The sequence below is a fragment of the Berghia stephanieae genome, chromosome 5, assembly GCF_034508935.2.
Source record: "Berghia stephanieae isolate SIO BIC M18660-M18661 chromosome 5, UCSD_Bste_1.3, whole genome shotgun sequence".
NCBI lineage: Eukaryota > Metazoa > Mollusca > Gastropoda > Nudibranchia > Aeolidiidae > Berghia > Berghia stephanieae.
This window is the reverse complement of record NC_088364.1, coordinates 18139010-18164598: the sequence shown is the minus strand read 5'-3', so window position 1 is coordinate 18164598 and position 25589 is coordinate 18139010. Positions and strand designations below refer to the sequence as shown.

General features: G+C 36.7%; 1 protein-coding gene across 1 annotated transcript in view; it reads left to right on the top strand.

The window, feature by feature from the left end:
- The window catches only part of LOC144972533 (proto-oncogene tyrosine-protein kinase receptor Ret-like), a 144301-nt gene extending 119236 nt beyond the window's left edge, over positions 1-25065 (top strand). The window contains exons 9-23 of the mRNA XM_078913857.1: positions 1-84; positions 2786-2916; positions 4370-4561; positions 5777-5920; positions 9130-9479; positions 10616-10772; positions 11867-11974; positions 12476-12702; positions 13497-13619; positions 15892-15962; positions 17280-17320; positions 17807-17903; positions 18832-18931; positions 19758-19830; positions 24272-25065. The exon at positions 1-84 is cut by the window's left edge and continues 62 nt beyond it. Of these exons, the coding sequence (XP_078769983.1) occupies positions 1-84; positions 2786-2916; positions 4370-4561; positions 5777-5920; positions 9130-9479; positions 10616-10772; positions 11867-11974; positions 12476-12702; positions 13497-13619; positions 15892-15962; positions 17280-17320; positions 17807-17903; positions 18832-18931; positions 19758-19830; positions 24272-24780 (2407 nt within the window). The 3' untranslated portion in view covers positions 24781-25065. The remainder of the gene's footprint in view (positions 85-2785; positions 2917-4369; positions 4562-5776; positions 5921-9129; positions 9480-10615; positions 10773-11866; positions 11975-12475; positions 12703-13496; positions 13620-15891; positions 15963-17279; positions 17321-17806; positions 17904-18831; positions 18932-19757; positions 19831-24271) is intronic.
- The last annotated feature ends 524 nt before the right edge of the window (positions 25066-25589 follow it).

Sequence of the window (25589 nt, the reverse complement as noted above, 5' to 3'; positions counted from 1 at the left end):
CGCCAGACCTCCAGGATTCAAACCCTTCATCAACGTGACCAATGAAGGGCAAGTGTTCATCGCTGCTTCACCGTTGCCCAACGAGTAAGGATTTTCCTACATCATTGTGTTTCGATGTCTCAAAAAAAATTGACATTTTAATTTCTAAAATATTGCTATAGCGCAATACTCACTAAATCTGCTCATAGCGTTTTACAAGGCTCCAAGCGACACGCATGTACATATCTTGTAGGTCTGATAGCCGAAGTTAATTAATTATATGCGCTTGTAATAGCCTTGTTGAAATTGACACTATTTTACATTGGTTTGAGAGTGTATACCTATTACAAAAATGAGCCCATAACGATTTTTGGTTATCAGACCTGCAAATAGGTATACGTCTGTCCCAAGCTAATGGTATCACTTAGCGTGTAAGACGAGACATTACGCGTAACCCGCTATTTCCATTTTTTTATCGACAGAAACAACGTTCTTATCGGCCAGATATTCATTTCACACCTTTGTAAGGTGAGTGAGTGGGTGTGAGTAAAGAGCCAGCCAACGTTGCGCTGCTCTCAACAGAGTACGAACAAGGGACCTATACCGCGGTACTGTGGAAAAACGCGTATTTAAAATTTTTGTCAAGAAAACTCGTTCTTCAAATATTGATCGATTAAAATGACTCATCTCGTCAAAAACTGTCAAACCTGGGACGTCAAGGAAGACTTAACCCCCTCCTTATCACCTACAGCAAAATCGTCACATTTGTTACGACACAATATACATTTTTTCTTATTCAGATATATTTTGTACATCACAATGATCTTTGTTTAATTAATAAGAACATAAAGTTGTTTTGTAGAGAGATTATTTGAGTTTTAAAAAGCAATTTTTCTGCTGGGTAAGCCTGCTAGTTTGGAAAATTACTGAAAATGATCGATAAGGAGAGAGGTAAAGGAAGTCCCAGGGTTTGAGAGTTTTCTTTTTACAAGTTGACGGTCATTTAAATCGACCGATATTAAAGGATGATATTTCTGGCCAAATTTTAAAGCCATGGTTTATCAGAGTAAGGCAGCAGCCTCTTATGGTTCTCACACTACTATGTTATGACGATCGACCCAATCAGCAAAGTCCGGTCCGCATTCATGCACCGTCGCGAACCCGCCGGGTAGCATCGTCACAACACACCTTTCGACTAGATGCTCTGCCGTCTCAGGTTCTTGCCCACAGCGGGGACATATTGGAGTAAGGCAGTGTAGGTTTTATGTGAATTTAAATAGGATTTGAGTGATTGACCTTGCAGATTTGTTTTGCTTTTTTTTTCTAGATAAATGCATAACTTTAGCATGGAGAGGAGAATTACAGTAATCTAAGTGACCTTTTCGGGGGAATGGCATATTGATATTGCTGTTTCTGTTCTCGAAGCATTTTTTTAAAAATTTCATTAATGACACATGATCGATATATTTTATGTTTTGGCTCAGTTTATTGATTGAGCGCTCATAGAAAGTGGTCTCAAAGAATTTTTGATAAGTTAGGTCATTTTCAATTGACCGATTATATACTAGAAAATTTTCTGGCCAAATTGCATAGAAGCTTTTTTTACAATCTGTCGCAGAAAACCATTCATCAAATTTCATTTTTGGTGTTTGAAGCTCTTCTTGAAGTCAATTTTCAACATTATTAATTAGTTTTTAAATCTATTCATTCAATTATTTGTCTCAAATTTCAGATTATTCCCAGATGGTATGATAGTATTTTCATTTGTCACAATTAACTATTAGATTTTTAACCAATCAAAACATGGAATTTTTGTGACACACTTTCAAATGTGCTCGGACAAGCAATTATGGTTGTTTATAGATAGTTCGAAGATGACGTCACTCAGGCCTTTGTTATTGTTTTTGCCATCCGCGTTTGTGAGTTGTTCTCACTAAACTGTATTAACCAGACTATAAAAGTTCATGGTTACACAGAGTTTGTGTGTTGGTCCGTTATACTTCCGGATGGCAATGTTGTGAACTCCTTGGCCAAGCGCATTCTATCTATAAACAATAACGTGAATGAAATCGACCTCTTTCTGGTCATTGTTATTGTTTTTATACCGCCAGATGGGTGACTAGTTATCACAAGATTTTCTCGTCCAAATTATAAACGTTTAAGTGTATCGACACATAGTTTTCTGTGTTGGTTCGATTGCGCTTTGAGATGTTTGGTTCACGGAAAGCGTTAACAAGAGTCATTTATTATTATCATTGATCTAGCGCTAAACCATGGGTATTTTACTTAAACACAAACCATCGATCATAAAACCTGTCTAGTTTGTTATGTCTATCAATAGCCTTCAACAGTCATCACGTCACTTCCCTCGTAATGATGCATAGTAACTTAGTAACTGGCTCCAAACTATTGGAACAATGGCGGACGCCCTTATGAAATATTTCTCCGACGAGCATAAAAGTGTATCCAGAGGAGAAAAACATTATAAATATTTTCATGTTTTGACTTTTATACATTCTGATCACATGACATATGAAAAGTTCTTGCCAGCATGAGGAATAAAAAGCACCGATTTTCTTTGTGTAGAACAACGCTGCTCGCCGTTGCTGAGTGACGTGACATCAGACTATTGAATCCAATCACTGCCATTCTTAATATTATGACGACAGTCTGTGAGGCGTGGTTATCTAGGTGGCTATTAATTTAGATAAATTGGGGGGTTTTTTTTTGACGATAATATCATTTCAACATCCATAAAAACGGTAATTTAATCTCGACTGCAACAACACTCTCTTCCTTTCTCTAGCATATTTCTACCTCCAGTTGTGAAAATACGGGTGTCCGACTCCGAATTGCCTCAAACACCGCGTGAAGTGTTCGTTCTCAACTTGAACCTGATGCCTGACAGGGAGCATGATGGCCACTTGGGCAGCTGTGGTAAGGCATTTAAAAAAAAAAATTGATCGGGTTTTTTATCTTGGTTTTGCTTTTATGTTTGTTTGTTTTTACTGCACTTGCATATCACTTCAGCGCCAGTGAAAAGAATATAATTAGATGAAAATTTTGCTGTTTTTTGTTTGTTTGTTTTTGTTTGTTTTTTAAGAAAGATAAAATAAGAAAACAACAAAACTTATTAGCTTTCCAACTCTGATAACTTTTATACAAAAAAAAAAAAGAAAGACAGAAAAAAAAAGAAAAATCTAGAAATTATTTCTCAGAGAAATAGTTCATTTAGATGTTAGCACAAGAAAATATATTTAAAATTTACCAATACCTGTAATAAAAGTAATTAATTTTGAACTGAGAGAGAGAACTTCTCTACATGAAAACATGTAATTGAATTCAGTAGCTGGGATGTTCTCCTCTGAGCCCGTTCTTGTGTAGAGGGTCTTAATTTAGAATTTTATTAGCCAAGTAAAATAATTTCTATTCTTAACCCTAAGCGAAACAAGTGACTAAAAATCGGCTCTTTTGGTCACTGACTTCGTAGGCATTAGCCCAGGACTGGGTGTAATTGGGGCATAAGCTTGATATTATTTTGTGCAGGTAAGATATAAATAAGTCTTCATTATTTTCCAACTCAATTTGCACCACATCCGGTTTCGATTTTGTCTCGTTTCGTTTTCTATTTGAACTCTATTGTTACATAATTTGCCATAGTCACGTGATGAATCAAGTCAAGTGAACTATCAACACACTTGCTTCCCTTTGATTTGTTGTCGCACACACAAACTGTACCCCCCCCCCCCCCCCAAAAAAAAAAAAAAAACAAACAAAGAAAAAACAAATAAAACAAGAAAAAAAAAAAAACAATTAAAAAAACAACAAACAAACAAAATAAAACAAAAAAACAAAAAAACAAAACAACAACAAACAAACAAACAAACAAACAAACAAAAAAAAAACAATCCTCCAAACAAACAAACAAAAACAAGAATTTAAAAAACAGAATTTGTGTGTTAGATGAACCACACATTTTAATCAAGAATGTTTTAATCGTACGATAGAATCTACCCAACAGGCGGGAATTCTCCAGCGAGGCGGGACACGCGCGAATCTCTATGCTATAACGATCAAATTTTAATAGAAAAATTGGCCGTAAGCGTGAAATCGTGCGAATGATTTCCGCCATCGGCATCCCTGGGGTCAACCCAGTCCTATGTGAGCTTGATTGGTGAAAAATAGTGAGACTTTGATGGCATACAACTACTACTACTACTACTACTACTACTACTACTACTACTACTACTACTACTACTACTACTACTACTACTACTACTACAACTACTATAACAACTACTATAACAACAACAACAATAACTACTACTACTACTACTATAACAACAACAACTACTACTATTACTACTACTTCATTTCTTCGTTCTTTCAGACCAGAGCTGTGCCCAACACAAACTTGAAAAGACCTGCACTTCCGCGTGTGGTTACGGATCTCCTTCCGGTCGGTGTCTCTGGGAGCCAAGGACAAACAGCTGCACACCAAATCCAGAGACGTGCCCAGATCGGTCTTGCTCTGCCCTTGAAAGGATGAACCCTGATATCTGCCCTCAGGACTGTCATCCTGGTATGATTTGATTCACTTTTGCCGCTTTTTGCCATGTGATACCAGAAAGGTACCGAGTTCGATCACCCGCCGCGCTGTGTGGCCTTGAGCAAGTCACCTCGCCATAGCTCAGTTTTTGGCGCTGCACTGCGGCTGATGCGTGGGTTATTCCAGTCTTCCCTTAGAATAGACCCTAAAGAAAAATTTCCCCATGGGGATAAATAAAGGGAATGTTGTTTTATTTTATGTATTGATTTTACTTCAGTATAATTTTGCCAATTCTCAAATTATATTTTAAAATATCTAAAGTATGTGAACATAGGGAAATTGTCTTTGTAATTTGAAATACCTCTCCCAATGCTTTGGACTTTTTTTCATGGTACTCGTATGTTTACCCAACTTACTTTTAAAAAGGTCCCAGGTTTTAGTGGTTGTTTAAAATTTCTTGTCAAGATGAGGGTCATTTAAATCCATCAATAATTTGAGAGGTGGGTTTTCTGGCCAAACTTTTAAATACGTGTCCTTCGAGAGACTGCAGTTAACTGGTTAAGCCAGACTTGGTTTCGGGGATTTGGAGCGTGGACAGAAACATGGTGTGATCTTGATTGACCCCATTAACTACTAAATGGAAGATGCTCTACTTACTCAAAAAAAAAGAAGATAAGATTCTCTTTATTCATCTCGGAGAGGGAATTTGTCTTGAGAGTCTATCCCAAGGGAAGACTGGAATAACCTGGGCGTCAGCCGCAGTGCACCGCCGCAAAGTGAGCTAGGGTTATGAGACTTGCTCAAGCCCACACAGCGCGGCGGTTCGTCGAACCTTTTCGAGTTCAAGGCATAGACGATACCGCTGTGCCACGCTTCCCATCGCAGTTATGCCTTTTGATCGAATGCTTCTCTATATCTGCTGAATCACCCGACCTCCTTTTATTAAGTCCCGTATAACCAGTGCTATCATCATCATCATCATTGCCTTTTTCACCCTGGGTCAGGGTATAGGCCACTGACAAACAGTTTCCATCCTTCTCTATCCTGAGCTGACTTTTTTTTGGATCTCATTCCATGTCTTACCACTTCTCTGTATGTCAGCCTCTTTAATTCTTCTCCATGTTCCTCGTGGCCTTCCCCTTGATCTTCTGCCCTGAGGGTTCCAGTCCAATACGTTCTTTGTTATAGTGGAGTCATTCTTTCTATAGGGCTACAATAATAGTCTTTAAAACTCACATTTTCTTTCAGCGACAAGCTTGCTTGCATTCACAGCAACCACCCCAAAGCAAGATGGCGAAATTGACTCATCGTCCTGCACGTGCAGTGGTCTGGATGGAAACCAAAGCACATGTCAGTGCTCTACTGAGAAGCCCATCCATGTGGGGTCTGTCGGTAAGTTGTGGAAGATATGTTGCGACTCGTCAACCAGGCACTGTGTCGTAACTAAGCCTACCAAAGTGAGATTCAAAGTAAATAATAATAATAATAATAAAAATAATAATATATAATAATAATAATAATAATAATAATAATAATAATAATAATAATAATAATAATAATAATAATATAATAATAATAATAATAATATAATAATAATAATAATAATAATAATAATAATAATAATAATAATAATAATAATAATAATAATAATAATAATAAGTAATATAGAGCTCAACTTCCACATAACTGCTCAGCGGCGCTTTACAATGTTAATTGTCATTTAAACATTCATTCTTTGAAAATTTTGAGAATACATATGAAGAAACAAGCATATACACATGCACACACTCTCAATCACAGATACATTTACGTTCATACACGAACACAAACTTACACCAATATTACTCGCTAACATCAGTAACTTATTCTAACGAAGGGTATTTGAATTGATGCATTTTAAAAAAAAGTTCAGTTATACAATGGAAATTGTCAGTCTGAACTTAAGGTCAAAACTGGAATAAAATAAACCTAAAATTATAATTAGATTTAAGGCGTATTCTGTGAGCGAAACTATTCGTAAACTCTGGAAAAAAGTTCTGTCTTAAGGTGTTTTTTAAAAGACTGCCTATCCCTAATTAGTTTTATATTTAATGTTTACAAATATAATGAGAATTTGGAAATTTGCGATTTTAAAAGTTCAAAAATCAAAATATGACAACATTCACTCTCCCCGATGAGAATCTTTCAAGCTTAAGTTTAATATTATAATACAAATTTTGACAGATATCGGAATAAATTATGATTTTAAGCAGAGAGCCGAAAGACCGAATCAACGGGGTTTGTCTACGAGGTCAGTAATCTCCCGATTTATAACATCCTAAGTTCATATCTTTAAAAATCCCAAAATATTATGGGGTGACAAAATTGAATAAAATATAACAGTGGAATCATTTTCTTCTTCATTAATCGGTCAGATGTATTAGTTTATATGACCAGTATATTAATAGGAACAAAGAAGAGAGGATGTGTTATATAATTTAAAAAAATAATTATACCCTTTCCCAACGGTACCATAGATCATCGTCACCTAGGCATTCCATGAAGGAATATAGATAATCCATCAAACAGGATGTCTGATGTCAACAGGATCACACATATTGTCCAAAGTATTTATATTTATATCCTTTCTTTAAAAAATATAGCATTGTGGAGAATGTTGTGCTTATTTGAGTCAATAAAAAAATTGATACGGCCCACAACTCTACTGAAAGATTTGAAAATTAGAAATGTATTTTTTAGAGATAGATAAACAGATAACTTGATTTCCTTTTATAATTTAAAGTCAGTTTGAAAGTTCATTGAGTCAAACAGATATCATAAAATATGTACCAACGACGACACTTGACTCCCAAAATCAACTAATTTTGACACTGTAAAAAGTTGTCAATTTGCGTCATCTATTTATGACATCAAGTATTATTATTACTTCCGTTGTGTTGTGTGGGTGTTGGCATTTTTCAGCAAATCGTGGCATTCATAGTGATATTATTCTACTTGATCACATGAAGGTATTTCAGTCGCTATTTTGATTCTTTTTTTACTATTAGGGTTAGCTCGAGATCGAGGATATTTCTTTTTCTATTAAGGTTAGTCATAAGTCTTAGTAAAGGTGCTAGGATGTTTGTTTTTCCATAAGTTAAGCAAAGGGGAGACATTCCGAAAGCTCCTACATCCCCAGTATTCTTTAAATTTGTATTTTCACCGTTGATATTTTGTCAGGCATTTATTTATTCAATTTGTCATTATATCTAGAAGTATTTTAAAAACTCTAGAACAAACCTTGATAGATTTGTGAAAGTTTAAAATTTCTTAATTTGACCATTGTTTTGATTTTCAGCTGCCATTTTGATTTGTTAAATATTGAAAGGTAGTGCAAAGCAGTCCGAGAGTTGTTTTTTTTTCCTTTCTATTAGGGTTAGCTCGAGAGGTTAGTCATAAGTCTTATTAAAGGTGCTAGGAAGTTTGTTTTTCCATAAGTTAAGTAAAGGGGAGACATTCCGAAAGCTCCTACATCCCCAGTATTTTTTAAATTTGTATTTTCACCTTTGATCTTTTGTCAGGCGTTTATTTATTCAATTTGTCATGATTTTTTCTATTAGGGTTAGCTCGAGATCGGATTTTTTTTCCTATTAGGGTTAGTCATAAGTATTATTAAAGTGCTAGGGTGTTTGTTTTTCCTATTGGGGTTAATTAAAGGTACTAGGTTTAATTTTTTCTTGGGGTTAGTTGAGGGAATATATTATTAATATATTATTGGGCCACACAGAAAAATCAACCGAAGATATACCAAATTACACAGACAATGTTGTTTACCAATCTGCCCTCATTAAATGATGGTGAGTACAGTATCGAATGAAAATAGTTCTTTCCCCGCGAAATTGCGGGCTTTTTACTAGTTTATATATATATATTATATATATATATATATATATATATATATATATATTATATATATATATATATATATATATATATATATTATAAGCATCAGAATAATCTCAACGTAATATGTACTGTTTTGATGCGGACATTTTGGGTTTCGGTTTATTTGATAGAACATTCAAATAGAATTGTACACTTATATAGCGTATAATTACATTTTGCATCATTGTTAGTGCGCAATGTAATGCTACCTCAATTTTTCCAAATAGCCGAATGATCATTTGTCACTCATTGCCTTACCTTGGCATCCTGTTATAGTTCGAGGACAAAGCCTTTTTCTTTTCAGTTTGATCCAAAGAAAAAGTTCTTTTTGCAACGACCGAGTAAATTAACCTTTTACTTTGTCAGATGAGAAGTCCCCGGTTTAAGACTTTTTGAAAAGTATTTTCTCGGCAGTGCTACCTGACCATTTTCAACAGGAGGAGAGGTGTGACTAGATTGTCGGGGAAGTGTCGGGTACCATAGTTGTTTTACAATAGAATATTGCTCCGTCAATCAGAAGAATTGGATTCAATCCTCAATCCAGGAAGGCGATTTATTGTCTTTGTGTATGTGTGTGTGTTTGTCAAGTTATTTCTGTCTGCTACTATTTTGCTACTGAATCTAGCGCATTTTTTTCAGATTTTTAACTCTTCTAAATCCATAATATTATTTTTCAGATTGGCAGAACGGAAATGAAACCCGAAAACAGAGAACAACAGCTTCTTCGCAAGCAGAATGTTCTGGCGAGTGCCAGGTTGGGATAGCCCTGACCATTCTTCTGGTGATCATCATCATAGCCATTGTCATGAGACGGATCGTCTGGAGGAAATGGCGGGAACAGGGCCAACTTCCATCCCTGAAGCACGTCAACAGTCTGGTGTCCATGTCCGCCGTGCCCTCCGACTACGTCGTGGATGACAACATGAGAGAGTCCCGTTGCCAAGCCAACCGTAAAATTATAATTTCACCTCCTACCGGTCCGTGGACGACGGTCCAGGCAAATGGAGTGAACGAAAATCAGGAGATGGTGAGACTAAATTAATACCTTTTAATTAAACGTCTTTTCCAGCATTTATTCATTATTTCCGTGGCTTTCTGCCTCCTTAGTCTCCGACCCAATCGTCTGCGCATGCTTCATAATATTCAACTTCCGCCTATTACCTCTTGGACCGTTTTGAAACCTCCAGACAGACACGCCACGCTGTGGTTGATTTTTTAAAACTGGTATGTTTGGATTGTTTGTCAAAAGCTAAAGGAAAACAAAAACCTCTGGATTAGTTACAAAGTGCCTAACGCAGCGCTCTGACATTTGCCTTATTAGGACCTCTCATTTTGGAAGGGAACGGAATTAGGAGATTGGGGTTGACTTGAAAGAATACGGTTCCTCGGGACGAGGATCATCTTCCCAGAACGGGGGAGAATGCAACCCGGATTTTGTACCCGCAAGAGAAGACATTGGAGCTGTGGCCTCATACTGAGACCCACGACCGGTCTAACGGCAGAGACTCTTGTGTCGTGGCGAATTCGCAATTTAAGCAACTGTCCGGAGACCGTAGAGCAGCTAGTTAAATATTATTCTGTGACTCAGCTGCCTGGCCGATTCATGACGGTTCATAGAAGTTGAAGAGATTTTGCAGATTGGGTAAATTGTCATTATGATGTGGTGTAACCATAAAAAGCAACTGCTTTGAGGTCACTAAAGCCTTAATATGCAGTGCTCTGAAAGTAACACTTGCCTAGTGCCTAATTGCTTTCATAAAGACATTTAAGAATAACGGCGGAATCTTTCTTTTTCTAAAGTGACGAATGCATAAGTCCTTGACAAAGTAAATGTTTATTGTTGCTCATTCTTCTTAGTCCCTGGTGGGACATAGGGTTACAACTGTACTCTTCGAACAGACTCGACATTGGGCCATCTTTTTAAGTTGGAGTTATTACAACCCTATTTCTCTCACACATTTATCGATTACAAAGTAAACAGTGCTTCTTCCATTTTCTTTATTTTTTTATATTATTTTATTTAATTAATTATTTTTTTCATTTAATTATGTACTTAATTATTTATTTATTTTAACATGTAGTAATTTATTCATATATTCATTTATTTATTTATTTATTTGACAATATATTTATTTATTTATTTTTATTACTTTTGTCTTTAAGTTTGACGACAAATGGGAGTTTCCCCGCCAAAACTTGACATTGGAGACGATCATTGGGGAGGGAGAGTTCGGACAAGTGATGAAGGCCAAGGCCATAATGGCGGACCAAGGCCAAGGACCAGATAGTACCAAGGTCGTGGCAGTCAAGATGCTGAAACGTACGTAATGTCACAACAATTTAGCGGCACATAATTGTGACCAGGGCTGCCAGATGGCCATAGTACAACATGACCTATTTCAACTCCAAAGTGGCCAAATAGAATCGCACGCGGCCAAACACTACACACAATTTGATCCCCCTTTAAACAATCACCGGTTTTGGTGATTAAAAATCGACTAGACTAAGAAAAACATGTTATAAAAAGATTAATATAATATATGTTATAAAGAATTTAAGAGAAAAAATAATAATAATAGAAACATGATTCTCCTGGCGGCCATTTTTAGTCAATTTTGGCCACGCACGTGCCCACCTGGCAGCCCTGATCATGATACTTCATCTTTGTGCTCTTGTGGTATGACACTCGGCCTCGGATCTGTAGGTCCTTGGTTCGAATCCCGCTCTGGCGGCGCAAAATTGAGTCCTGGGGGAAAAGGCTCTTTACTCACATTTATTTTCTCACCATACCCAAGTGTAAAATGAGCATCTGACAGCGTGGTTTCTGTCTAAAATAAAACACGCGCTATGCCTAGTCTTGTATGTTCAGTGTCGCTGTGGGCTTGGACCCTTTGTAAAGCGATTTGGGTACAAAAGTAAATATTGGAGTTAATGAAGAAATGTCAAAGTGATTCTAGGCCGCTAGAAGCTGTGCGCTGTGAAATGTAATACGAACTTTCCAAGATTTTTCTACAAGAGAAGACCTACCAATAATCTATGTCGTCTATCTGTAATTTAATAATGTATTTATGTCTTTTTTGGGGGTTTTTTTTTGTTGTTGTTGGCCGAAGAACGGTTTTGAACCGAAACGTTCCGTGTTTTGGTATTTTGTTTATTTTGTTTAAGCTGTTATATTCATTATTGTTTATTACTTTTTTTATGAAGAAAGGTCATGATTTTTCCACACACACACAAAAAGGAACGAAACCAAAGTTGCCAGATTTTATTTGATTTCATCAAACTTAATAATTTCACCTCAAAGAATAAATTTTCACTACCAAATAGATTTTGTCAACATACCAGATTGAGGTGTTATCACATTTTGGCTTATTTTACATTCAAATCTTATATCCACTATGCCCCAATGCCATCTAGCGGAGGCCTCAGGCGCAGAATACCAAGATTTGTACTCGGAATTTCAGATGCTGAAGGAGGTTAGCCACCCAAACGTTATACAGATGTTGGGAGTTTGTACTCAAAAAGGTATGGGGGTTCTGTCGATGATGATGATGATGGTGATGATGATGATGATGATGATGATGATGATAATGGTGGTGGTGATGGTGATGGTGATGATGACGATGATGTGGTGGATGGTGGTGGTGGTGGTGGTGGTCGTGGTGGTGGTGATGGTAATTATGATGATGATGATGTAATGTTGATGATGATGATGACAATGATGATGATGATGATAATGATGATGGTGGTGGTGATGGTGGTGATGATAATGATAATGACAATGGTGATTATGATCATGATACTGGTAATAGTGATGGTGACAGTTGTGGTTGTTGTATTTGTAATGATGATGATATTGATGAGGATGATGATGATGATGATGATGATGATGATGATGATGATGATGATGATGATCATGATGACGACGATGACGACGATGACGACGACGATGATGATGATGATGATGATGATGATGATGATGATGATGATGATGATGATGATGATTTCTTTAACTTCTCTTTTCAGGACCTTTATACATCATTGTAGAGTACTGTGAATTCGGGTCATTGCGCAGTTTTCTCCGGTCCTCTAAATTCAAAAACAAGGAAAGTTGGGATCAGAAGCAGAGGAGCGGTAATTCGTTCATTAACTCGCACGGTAATACGCCGGAAGCGCACGTCTTGACGTCACGTGATCTTTTCTCTTTTGCTTGGCAAATCGCAAAGGGCATGGATTATTTGTCTGGACTCAAGGTTATTTCTTTACTGAATCTTTGCACCCGCTCTCTTCTTCTAGTTTTCTGATCCCTCCTTTTTACTTTCTACCCCACTGTACTTCTCTCTCCATGCACCAACCCCAGAACACAAGAGAGAGAGAGAGAGAGAGAGAGAGAGAGAGAGAGAGAGAGAGAGAGAGAGAGAGAGAGAGAGGAGGAGAAGAAGAAGAAGAAGAAGAAGAAGAAGAAGAAGAAGAAGAAGAAGAAGAAGAAGAAGAAGAAGAAGAAGAAGAAGAAGAAGAAGAAGAAGAAGAAGAAGAAGAAGAAGAAGAAGAAGAAGAGGAAGAAGAAGATATACTTTATTGTTCCTGGATGGAAATAATGAAAAAGAGGAATGTTGTGTGAAAGAGAATAGGTCAGACTTAAACGTCTTTAACGTTTGAGTAACTTAGTAAAGTTCTTGGATGTGGATACATTAGCAATCAGTCTTAATCTCAACGCATTTAAACATTATGTTCCCTGTTGTATTAATTTTATAAGATGTATGTGTGCATTGTGAAGTAAATTTGTTATATGATTATATATATTATTATTATACGATCTACAAATGTCTATCAATACTTATCATATTTATTGTTTGAGCAATGTGAACCACAGAAATTTTTCCATTTTGTGGACAATAAAGATTTTTCCTATTATTACTATTACTATCATATGTTACACATTTGTCATTCTTGATTAATTCAACTTTATATTCTCTTTTTGGAAGAAAATTCATCTAAGCACAAAATCGATTTGAGGTCACATATTATTTTCTTCTTTTTTTAAAAGATTGTCCATCGAGATTTGGCAGCAAGAAATGTTTTGGTCAGGGAAGGAAAGTTGTGTAAAATATCTGACTTTGGACTGAGTCGAGATGTCTACGAAGCCAGTATATACCTCCAAATGACCAAGGTAAACACGCGGCTGTTTCTGTTCGAGTTCTTATTATGCATACATATTTATATACGATCAGGTGGTGTAGTGTTATTGTGCTCGCTCTCTACTCTGAATGGACAGAGTTTGATTTTATGTCGTGGAATTTTTTTTCCATCTCTGATACCTCCTGTCAGCAGTAAATCTGTAGTTGGATCTATTAAGAGCTGGCAAATGTAAAGACAGTGTGGAAAGAAATATGTTACCCTGCCAGATATATATCGGTGACCAAAGACATTACCCCGATAAGACGCCAATTCTCCACGTCTATCTCAGAAATGTACCCATTCTAATCTGGACGATTGGTGGCTCGGTCTATTCATCTGTACGATTGAGGTTTTTATTTTCATATTGAGGTTTTATCATATTATGGAAAATATAAATCTTAAACCAATTCTGTCTTGGGCATCAGCTAGAGTTGACAACGACCTTTCTAATATGATTTTAATTCTTAATTTTCTATCTACCTTTTGAATCTCCAAAGAGTCTTAGGTAGAATGGATCCCCTTAGGGCAGGGAAACGTGCCTTGCCTTTGTGTCGGTGTTTTTTCATCGGTCGCACAAGCTTCCCTTTTCTTCTATCCCCCTAAATCATTCATTTGTCCTTTATTTGCGGCTATGTATCCTTGTACAGGAATGAGACTATTTGCAGGGTTGCCGATTCAGAATAAACAACATTTACTGAACTTTTATGCAAGCACGTCTACCGACCCCTATCTGAACACTGAACTCCAGAAAAAAGGCATTACATGCTAACTAACTTTTTTTCCATTCGCCGGGTGATTGGGAAATATACGGAGGTTTATTTTAAATACCGAATTCTGTAAATATACAAAAAATTCGGCTACCTTGTATTTGGTTTTACTTGTTAACCGTCTTAAATAGGGAAACAGTCAGATTATTTTTTGGACAGATTACATTCTTTTTTTCGTGACACTCGTATATGTTAAGTTATTTGATGTGTTTCTTATGTAACCATTTGCGTATTATAATTTCCCTTTTGGTGAAATCTTTATCGCAGTTACAGAGTTTGATTTTAGGTGGTTTCAGACTAACAACAAGAATCTTGGATCTCCTTCTGATCTCTGTTGACATTATCCCCTGGCTTTTTTTCTTCATATGCGATTGTTATCTTGATTTAAATCGGTTTTTGTTTTCCATTTCCGCCCCTTCTTACTGGATTATCATTATAACATAAAGAAGCAAAATCATACGATCGATATCTTAAAAGTAGGATCATAACAATGAATTTATATTATAGCACTTGTAAATTTGATGAAACAAAATTAAACAAGTTTTGAAACATCTTAAACGGTGTGCGTGGGCATATTTTGCTCTGTTGAAGTTATATTATGATTTTAGATTTTATGTTATTTTCGTTGACAAATACTTTTGTTAACAACATTTTAAAAAGGGGCATTCCCAATTTTTATGACAACAAAGTAAAAAAACCTAACCGAAAAAATGAGGCCGTTTTTAACAGGTACTCAATCAGTGTGTGTAACGCGTGGTACTTGAGCATTGTGTATTCGGTCACTTTCGTTAGCCGATATCACAATTGGCTTCAACAATTATGACGTCACTTCCCCCGTAATGACGCATAGTAACTTAGTAACTGGCTCTAAACTATCGGAACAATGGCGGGTGCCCTTATGAAATATTTTTCCGACAAGCATAAAAGTGTATCCAGAGGAGAAAAACATTATAAATATGATGTTTTGACTTTTATACATTCTGATCACATGACATATGAAAAGTACTAGCCAGCATGAAGAATAAAAAGTAATGATTTTCTTTATTAGAGCCACGCTGCTCGCCGGTGCAGGGCGGCGTGACATCAGACTATTGAATCCAATTGGGACATTACTTCTAATAATAATAACAACATTATAAAAAGCCCTGTGAAAGACTTCAGACACTTTCTGGATGTTGGTATAGTTCTATAGATAATTACCCGAGTGACGTCAACTTCGATCTATCTATAGATTGAACGAAGATGACTTCAATCAGGTCTTTGTTATTGTTTTTTGCCATCCGCGTTTATGAGTAATTCTCACTAAACTGTATTAACCAGATGATAAACGTTCAAGGTTACACATAGTTTTGTGTGTTGGTCCGTTATACTTCCGGATGGCATTGTTGTGAGCATCTTCGCCAAGCGCATACTATCTATTATAGAACCTTGAGATTGTAATCGCTTGCAAAAAAAAACTGCTTTAACCTTATTTTCAATTTGCTTTCATCATTGCAGGGCCGTATTCCAGTCAAATGGATGGCTCCAGAATTTTTGTATGCACAAGTCTACACAACTAAAAGTGACGTGTAAGAAGAGAATTTTATTGGAATTATTACTTTGTTATGGTGTTTACTCATTGAGCATAATTTTGTGAATTAGGTAGAGAAGGACAAGAAAAGAATTGAGAGAGAGAGGGAGAGAGAGAGAGAGAGGGAAAGAGAGAGAGAGAGGAAAGAGAGAGAGAGAGGGGGGGAGAGAGCGAGAGAGAGAGAGAGAGAGGGGGGAGAGAGAGCGAGAGATAGAGAGAGAGAGAGAGAGAGAGAGAGAGCGTATGTATGTTTATGTGTGTGACAATGATCCAGAAAGAGAGTATATGAGTGTAAAAGAAAAGGGCACACAAACACATACAGAGAGAGAGAGAGAGAGAGAGAGAGAGAGAGAGAGAGAGAGAGAGAGAGAGCGCTTATGTGTGTGACAGTGATCGAGAAAGAGAGTATGTGAGTGTAAAAGAAAAGGGCACACAAACACACACACACACACACGTGAGAGAGAGAGAGAGAGAGAGAGAGAGAGAAAGAAAGAGAGAGAGAGAGAGAAAGAAAGAGAGAGAGAGAGAGAGAGAGAGAGAGCACTGAGACATACGATCTAACCTGTGTGCACTTATTAGCAAGTATAGACTTGATTCATTGTGATGAACAATATTTTGCGTTGGTTTGAGAGCATTTCCATTACAACATGAGGCCATAACAATCTGTGTTATCAGACCTGCAAATAAGTACACGTCGAATCTAACTCATCGTTAACACCAACTGTTTCAAAATCAGCCAATATTCTTTATTTTATATAAGAATCTTTTAAAGAAAGTTTTAATCTTGTCGTGTTAAACAATTATCATGAGAGTAGTAGTAGATAGTACCTAATTTATTTTATCTTAATGCTATTTCTTTTCAAATTTATTTTTCATTTCATTTTATTTAATGACTATCTAAAAAGAGTTTTAAAGATTGAATATATTCCAAATCTAAAAAGGAGTGTATGAAACAGTGTCAGAAAGTCCGAGGTTCGATCCTCAGTCAAAACTTAGTGATTCTTTGGACCTATTTCTTGTATTTTTCTATCTGCTTTGCCCGGGCCTGCTTCGTACACAATATAACGATTTCATAAAGGCGTTTGATTTATATTATTTTTCTTTCTTTTTTTTTGTTTTTTTTTTTTTTTTGTTTTGTTTTTTTGTTTTTGTTATTTTTTAATGACTTTAATGATTTTCATGTGTTTTGTCCTATTTTGAAATCACAATCAACCAATACTGTTTATAATTAATTAATTGTAGGGGTTATGTTCGTACTAAGTCAACCGGAAAATATGATATTGATAAAGTATATCTTTTTTCTAATGCTGCGAAGATGGTCATACGGAATCGTTTTATGGGAAATTGTCACACTTGGTAAGATTTATCCACACATTTGTTGTTGGGTTGTTTTTTGTTTTTTTTTTCTTTTCTTTTTTCTTTATGTGCCAAGAAACATTATCTGGCACTTCCCGCCTCTCCCTGGTCCTCCCTCCTCCCCCCCCCCCCTCTCTCTCTCTCTCTCTCTCTCTCTCTCTCTCTCTCTCTCTCTCTCTCTCTCGCTCTTTCTCTCCCTCTTCTTTGTCTATTTTTCTCTCTTTCTGTCTTGCTCCATTTTCCTTCCTCTATCTAGCACTCTCTTTCTCTCTCTCTTTCTTCGGTTCTTTATTCCTTTATTTATTTCATTACAATGATTATTGACAGCCATTTAAATACAAAGTTAATGGTATTTTTTTTTAAGCCAAGAAGTTATTGATAAACAAATTGCAAGTATTGTATTGCCTCCATTCATTTTTTAAAACACAATGCAACCTTTCATTGACTATAGTACTGAATCCACTTCTTATCGTTCTGTTCTGAAAGGTGCCTCGCCCTACCCCGGTATTCCACCAGAGAGATTGTTTCATCTTCTAAGTACCGGGTACCGCATGGATCGGCCTGAAGACTGTCCCGATGAAATGTGAGTAACACGAGGAGTTTGTATTATTCTTTTAAAATGGTTACGGTAACAGTTGGTTAACCTGCCCAGCCGTGCCCATGATAGGTCTGCCGTACTCTGTACCCCCCAGCCCCCACCCCGACCAAAAATCAAACGAAAACAAAACAAAAACAATTCAAAAAACAATTTTTAAAAAAACAACAAAAAACAACAAAAAACACACGTACAGTCGACTCTGCTTAATCTCACATCCTCTGGAGTTTGGGTTAGTGTGTCGATTAAGCAGAGTGTGCGATTAAGCGGAGAAACTTAAACATCTAAGCACCAGCTTTCATGTATTAAGAAAAAACTTGAGCTTTTATAAAGCGCAATATCCACTAAACGTGCTCAGAGTACAGCAGAATGTCGTCATTTTTCCGACTAGTCCATCTCGTTCCTCTTCCTGACACTACAGTAACTGACAAGCGTCTTTGAACTAGTTTGTGTTGCTATGTGGTCTTGTGGTATGACACTCGCCTTTGGATCGGAAGTTCCAGGGTTCGAGTCCCGCTTTGAGTGGCGTATAGCTAAGCCCTCGAAAAAGGCTCTTTATTCACATTCTCTCATCATACTCAAATGTACAATAAGTACCTGACCGTTAACAGTGTTGTCTCTGTCGGGAAAAGAAATTGTACTATTGCCTAACGGGCGTCATGCCTCGCCCCGTGTGTTAAGTACTGCTGTTCGCTAGGAAATCCTTGTAAAACGCTTTAAGCACGTTTAATAAATATTGCGCTATATAAATGCTTGTGTTAAAACCAATCGAAACAAACATCTGACTTTCCAAAGAATAATTTGATCTTTGATGGTTCTTATTCGTCGATCAGGCAATATGATGATACATCTCATTAGCAAGTCCACTTTGATTCTGGGTTGTATAATTGTTTATTTGTTTGTTTTTTATCCAAAGGTATGCCCTTATGCAAAAATGTTGGAAGTCGGCGCCAGAGGATAGACCGAGTTTTGCTGTTTTGCATGACATTATAGATCACATTCTACAGCAAAACACAGTAAGTTTTTTAAAATGTAAAAAAACGAATTGTTTGTTCTTGTCATCATCATCATAATCGACATCATCATCATCATCATCATCATCATCATCATCATCATCATCATCATCATCATCATCATCATCATCATTATCACCGCCATCATCATCATCATCATCATCATCATCAAAATCATCGTCATCATTGTCGTCGTCATCATCACCATCACCGTAGTCGTCGTTGTCATCATCATCATCATCATCATCATCATCATCATCATCATCATCATCGTCATCATCATCATCATCATCATCATCATCAGCAGCAGCAGCAGCAGCAGCAGCAGCAAGAGCATCATCATCTTTGCATTTTTCATCTTTGACGTCGTCGTTATCATAATCTTCATTGTTATAACTGTCATTGTCTATGACAATAATCGTCGTTGTCGCCGTCGCCACAGTCGCCATCATTAAATGTAATGTCTAGAAAATAGAAAAGGAATGATCTAGTACAACAAAAAGAGTAAGGACGGGGGATAAGAACGAGTAAATTGGGGGAGGGGGGGGGGGGGAATAGAGAAAACAGCTTTGAAATTAATATAAAAATACATTATACAAAATCAGGGTTTACAGACTAAGAATTGATGTATTGTATGATAATTTCAAACGTAATTCTTTTCTAATTCTTCTTTTTAAAAAATCGTTTAGGATGACTTAGAGAAAACAGCTTTGATATTAATATAAAAATACATTATACAAAATCAGGGTTTACAGACTAAGAAATGATTTATTGTATGATAATTTCAAACGTAATTCTTTTCTAATTCTTCTTTTAAAAAATCGTTTAGGAATACTTGGAACTTCCAGACAACACAATAAATTTCAATCTTTTCGAAGACCTCTCTTCGTCTCGTCGACAAGGTAATATCATTTTTACAAGTAAATAGAAAATGATTTGATTGCTACTTCTAGTCTCCCTGTTCAAACATGATGATTTGTCTTCGTGTTACTAAGCTTTCTTATAGAAACTGTGGACTGGAAGAAAATAAATTGAGCATTTATATAGTGCAATATCCACTAAACGTGCTCAAAGCGCTTTACAGGGGATCCCCAGCCAACAGCAACACTTAACATGTAGGACGAGATATGACGGCTATTTTTAAAAAAAATTAAGCTTTTATATATAGCGCAATATCCACTAAACGTGCTCAAAGCGCTTTACAAGGAGTCCCTGGCCAACAACAACATTTAACATGTAGGACGGGACATGACGGCTGTTAGGCAATATTACAATTTTTTCGGACAAAAACAACGCTGTTAACGGCCAACAGGTACTCATTTTACATCCGAGCACGGTGAGATAATGTGAGTAAAGAGCCTTCTCCAAGGACTCAACTATGCGCCGAGCGAGGCCCGAACCCAGGACCTTCCGATCCGAAAGCGAGTGTCGTACCACTAGACCACATAGTCGCACATCACAACAACTACTAAAAAACCGGATGGACGGCGAAGAAATCTTCGGCACGTCGTTTCTATGTTCAGATTCCAAGATCTTCACAGAGAACAGAGACGTGTCGAGTATTTCTCGGCCGTCGATTTAGTTGGGGGTTTTTTTTTTCATAATGTATTTGTGTTTTCACTTTTTTTCCCGTTATTTGCTGAAGATGGGCTTTGAGCCGGAAACGTTCTGTGTTTGGTATTAATTTTGTTCTTTTTTTTTTTTTTGAAGCTTTTCTATTCATTTTTGTTTATGCTTCATTGGTCTGCAATGTACTGACAAAATTATGAAAGTCTTCTTTTTTTTTCTTTTGTCGTTGTTGGCTGAAGATGGGCTTTGAGCCCGAATTGTTCCGCGTTTGGTATTTTGTTCTTTTTTTGAAGCTGTTATATTCACTTTTTGTTTATTACTTCATTGGTCTGCAGTGCACTGACAAAATCTTGAAAGTCTTCCTTTTTTTTTTTATTTCGTTGTTGGCTGAAGATGGGCTTTGAGCCCGAAATGTTCCGTGTTTTGTATTTTCTTCTTGTTTTTTTAAAGCTATTATAGTAATTTTCTTTGTTTATTACTTCATTGGTCTGCAGTGCACTGACAAAATCTTTAAATCGCCCTTCATATTCAGTACAGTTGGGGGAGTACTCGCTTCATACGCAAATTAATTAATCAATTAATTAATAAATAAACATGAGCATTTATATTGCCTATTTCTATGGATTTGCTGTGTTCAATGCGCTTCACAATGTTTCATTTACTTCCCATGCAGGTCACATAGAACCATTTTTCCATTTCAAAAAGTCTGTTAGTGTTAGGGCTAACCCACACCGGAGACTGACTCCGACGACCGGCACTGCCGTCCTCTACCGTCTTCCGGAAAAAGACGTCTGGCACATACAAAATACTTAGAATAAAGAGAAGACCCGTTAGACCTACCCATACCAAGCCCGAAAAAAAACAAAAAAACGACAGAGGACGTAGGGTGCTTAGTATGGGTAGATCTAGCGGCTCTTCTCTTTATTCTTAGTATTTTGTCCGTGCCCGACATCTTTATCCGGAAGACGGCAGTGCTAGGTCGTCGGAGTCAGTCTCCGGTGTGGGTTAGCCCTTAGGCGTCCCTTTTCGGATAAATACACTAACACGACTATACGTCACTACCTGTAGCCAGGCACTCATTCACATCTGAGCCTTTCAGCTTGCTTGTTTCGCCCTTCATATTCAGTATTTCTGTTGGCTTTATATCCCTTGTAAAGCGATTTGAGTGCAATTAGTGTAGATTCCTTTCTATAAATGCTCATTATTGTATTGCATATGCCGTCCTGGCGGAATAAACAAAGCATTGTTAAACACTTCCAGCATGGTGAATCCATAGAAGTGCGCTATATAAAATTACATTGTAAGATGCCGTCGCCGAGGCATTCCAGAAAGTAACATAAGTTATCCAATTTTACTTTGAACAAGCGTCTGGTGTCAGTACGAATCAACAACGACGTGTGTCCGATTGTGTAACTTTGGGTTACCTCCCTTGCTTAAGGGAGAGAAAAACAAAATAAAACAAACTTAAACAACAACAACAACAACAACAACACACACACACACACAAACAAACAACATAAAAACAACGAAAAATGAAGCAAAGCGAAAGCCACCGAAGTGGGGCTCGGTCCCGGGACATCTCTATTTACAATGCAATGCAAAACAGTTCACCCTACATTATATCAATAAAAAAACAAATACCCGAACATGAACTTAAATGATTTTCAAAATCCAACCAAATACCACACAACGACCCTCGAATTTAAATTGAATTACGAAACATAATATATCGCCATTATCTTCGCGATCGCATATTACTACAGTAATGCTTCTCTATATGGATATCATAAACTTATTTCATTTTATTTATTAATTATTTTTTTTAGCTAGACGTCTATCTCCATTTTATATTTTAAAAAAAATTAATTCTGGCCCACCGTCCCAAAACCGATATTATGTATGGATCAACGTGCACTTATTGGCAGGTCTGATAACCCACTTCCTTATGTGCTCATTGTTGTAATGGAAATCACACACACAAAAAAAAAAATTAATTAAAAAAAAAAAAAGGACGCATAATACGGTCCATTACAACAATGTTAAACTAGGCCCATAAGTGGGTTTGGATGTCAGACCTGCTTTTATGTCGGTCTGGATGAATCGGACCCCCAAAAGAGAATTTAGAATTAAAATAATATGAAATGTCTTTTGAGATGTTGTTTTGATTTTGTTGTGTTTTGTTGTGGTTTTCTATAAGGGGGGGGGGGGGGGATTGTTATTATTATTATTATTATTATTATTATTATTATTATTATTATTATTATTATTATTATTATTATTATTATTATTATTATTATTATCACCATCATTGTTATTAATATTGGGAGGGTGTGTGTGTGTGTGTGGGGAGGGGGGGGGATTCAGTGGTGAAAATGTTTTTGATTTATTTTCCATCGGAAGAGATGGAAATTAAGCTCAGTCTTAAATTTGATGCTATATAAATTCAATTCCCATTATAACTCAAACATAAAACCGCTAAGAGACGGCGTGAATTAGTAGCTGGCTATAGGTAGTGACGGATAGTGTAAGAGTGTTTAATACAAAAAGGACGTCTAGCAGGTGACTGGTACTGTGTGAAATGGAAAAATAGTTCCATATGGCTTTTCTAGGGGAATGAATTATGATTCTGGCTATTTTACTTGATCGATATTTGAAGGACCAGTTTTTTTGGTCAAAATGTTTTAAAATGCAGTATTATGGCAGTTTTCAATTTGGAAAACTCAAGAAACGGAAATATGTTGTATTGCGAAGCATAAATTTCATTTAAGTGTGGTTTCTGTGGACCAACTGTACGTCGTCTCGTCTTTAAGGGTCAATGGCAGGCTGGTTGACAACATTTTCAAAATTATGGTCCTTAACAAATTAACTGCCGTACCCTGGAAAGACACGTATTTAAATTTTTGGCCAGAAGACTCTTCCTTCAAATATCGATCGATTTAAATGACCTCCATCTTGGTAAAAATCTCTCAAACCCGAGGCCTCGCGAGGTCTTCCTTAGTCCTAGGTTTGAGAGTTTTTTGCCAAAATGAGGGTCATTATAATCGATCGATATTTAAAGGACTAGTTTTCTGGCCAATTTTTAAAATACCTGTCTTTCCAAAATATGGCAGTTAACTAATTCAATGAACTTCAGGCGTTAGTCAGTGGCGGATTTTGTAGGAGTGATAGTATAATACGGTCAGCAATTAAAAAATAAAGAAAGCATTTTGAATCTCGTCCAGCTTGAGAATACCGTGCAAATTCACTAAATAAATGTATATATTTATACTACAATTATTCCTATTAAAGAGAAGAATGAATGGGTCTCCTTTGGTAAAATCTATTGCAGGGAATTTAAAAGTTCATAAAGAACAACGGTCAGACTCAAAATAGAGAACAATAATAGTCCTGACGTCACATCTTCCTTGCTTCCGAGTCAAACTCCTTTTCATGTCTCGTTATACACGTTATGAGTTACTGTAGGTCAGGGACTCATTGTGAATCGCTTTGGGTGTCCATCGCAGAGCCTCCTTACTGATTCTGGTTTTGATCTCCTCGTTGCAGTCATCATCTGTTGAGCACGATGAAACTACAGAAACGCGCTACCCACATGCTCGCATTATTTGAAAACTATCTTATTTATGTCCTGGTGTAAAGGAGTTATTTCTGCTTTTAATGGTTTTACTGCGCTTGCAACGTATTTAAGTTATATCAGCGCCAGCAGTTATTTCTAATCATATTCATATTTATAATTTCATTTTTACTCTCTTTAAATCTTGTCTATGGTTATTTCAGAAAGGTGTCCGAATCCACAGACGTCACCCTTTCCAAAACATCCTTCCATTCCTGACAACGCGGCAGAGAACATACAAATGGGCAATGAATCACTACCACAGCCCGCCTACGGCAACATCCAAGGAGTTGTTAAAAACGGTAGTCCAAAGTTACGTGATGTGATGGCTTCTTCTTCATCCCCTAAAATACACATCTCTTCGTCGTCACCCAACAGAGCTAAAATCGAGTTCCGACGGACTTCGCCCCCCGTGCATTGGCCGGGAGTAGACGACGAGTCCGACAGAGAGTATGGTCGAGAATCATCCAGACTTCTTCGAGAAGACGCTGGCAGAGGCAAAACTTCCTCTAAAGAGACCAACAATCCGTATGAAAACGATGTAAACACGAACTTTCATCCAAACAATAACGATGTGGAGAGGAATGGGAACAATGGAAGTAATAAGAACTTGAAACCCTCAAATGTTTTATGTCCAAATAAATTTGTTCATGAAAACTTGACTTATGTCTGATGGAATAATGACATTGTGAAGAACGTAACCCCCCCCCCCCCCCACCCCTCCCTAAGGTGATCAAGTTATGATATATTTGTAAATAATAATTCCACTTTCAAAACTGGTCGTGAAAATGAGAATTCTACCAAAATGATTTCGTCGAGAATGAATATTACAGCTTTTTTACGGAATAACACAGGTCAAAGAAATTTCGGGCTCAAACCCTTAAGCCTTCCTCAATTAATGATAAAACCAATATAAAATACGATATCGGAAGATTACATTTTTACAACCCGCGACTTCTAGAAGCTTAGTATCAACTTCAAATATCGATCAAAATAACCCACAAATTGTCAAAAAGTCTCAAACTTGACACTTGACAATTCAATAAAGTTTGAGATTTGAGAATTCTTGACATGTAGGGGTTCATCTTAATCAATCGATATTTGAAGTAAAACATTTCTGGCCAATACGAAAATTTTAAAATGCCTAAGGCAGAGTATGGTACTCTCTATCATCTCATGTCTGTGTCAAATTATTTTCACTGTAATAGTGGAAAGAAGATAATATTTTAACCAGTTAACTGCCATACTCTGGAAAAAAAACACGTATTTATAAATTTGGCCAGAAAATTCGTCCTTCAAAACACGATCGATTTAAATGACCATCATCTTGACAAAATCTCTAAAACTTGGGACCTTGCGAGATGATGATCAGCTAAATAGATCGATATATGAAGGACGAGTTTTATGGCTAAATTTTTAAATACGTGTTCTTCAAGAGTACGGCAGTTAACGAGTTTATTTGAATATTTGAGAACAATTCGT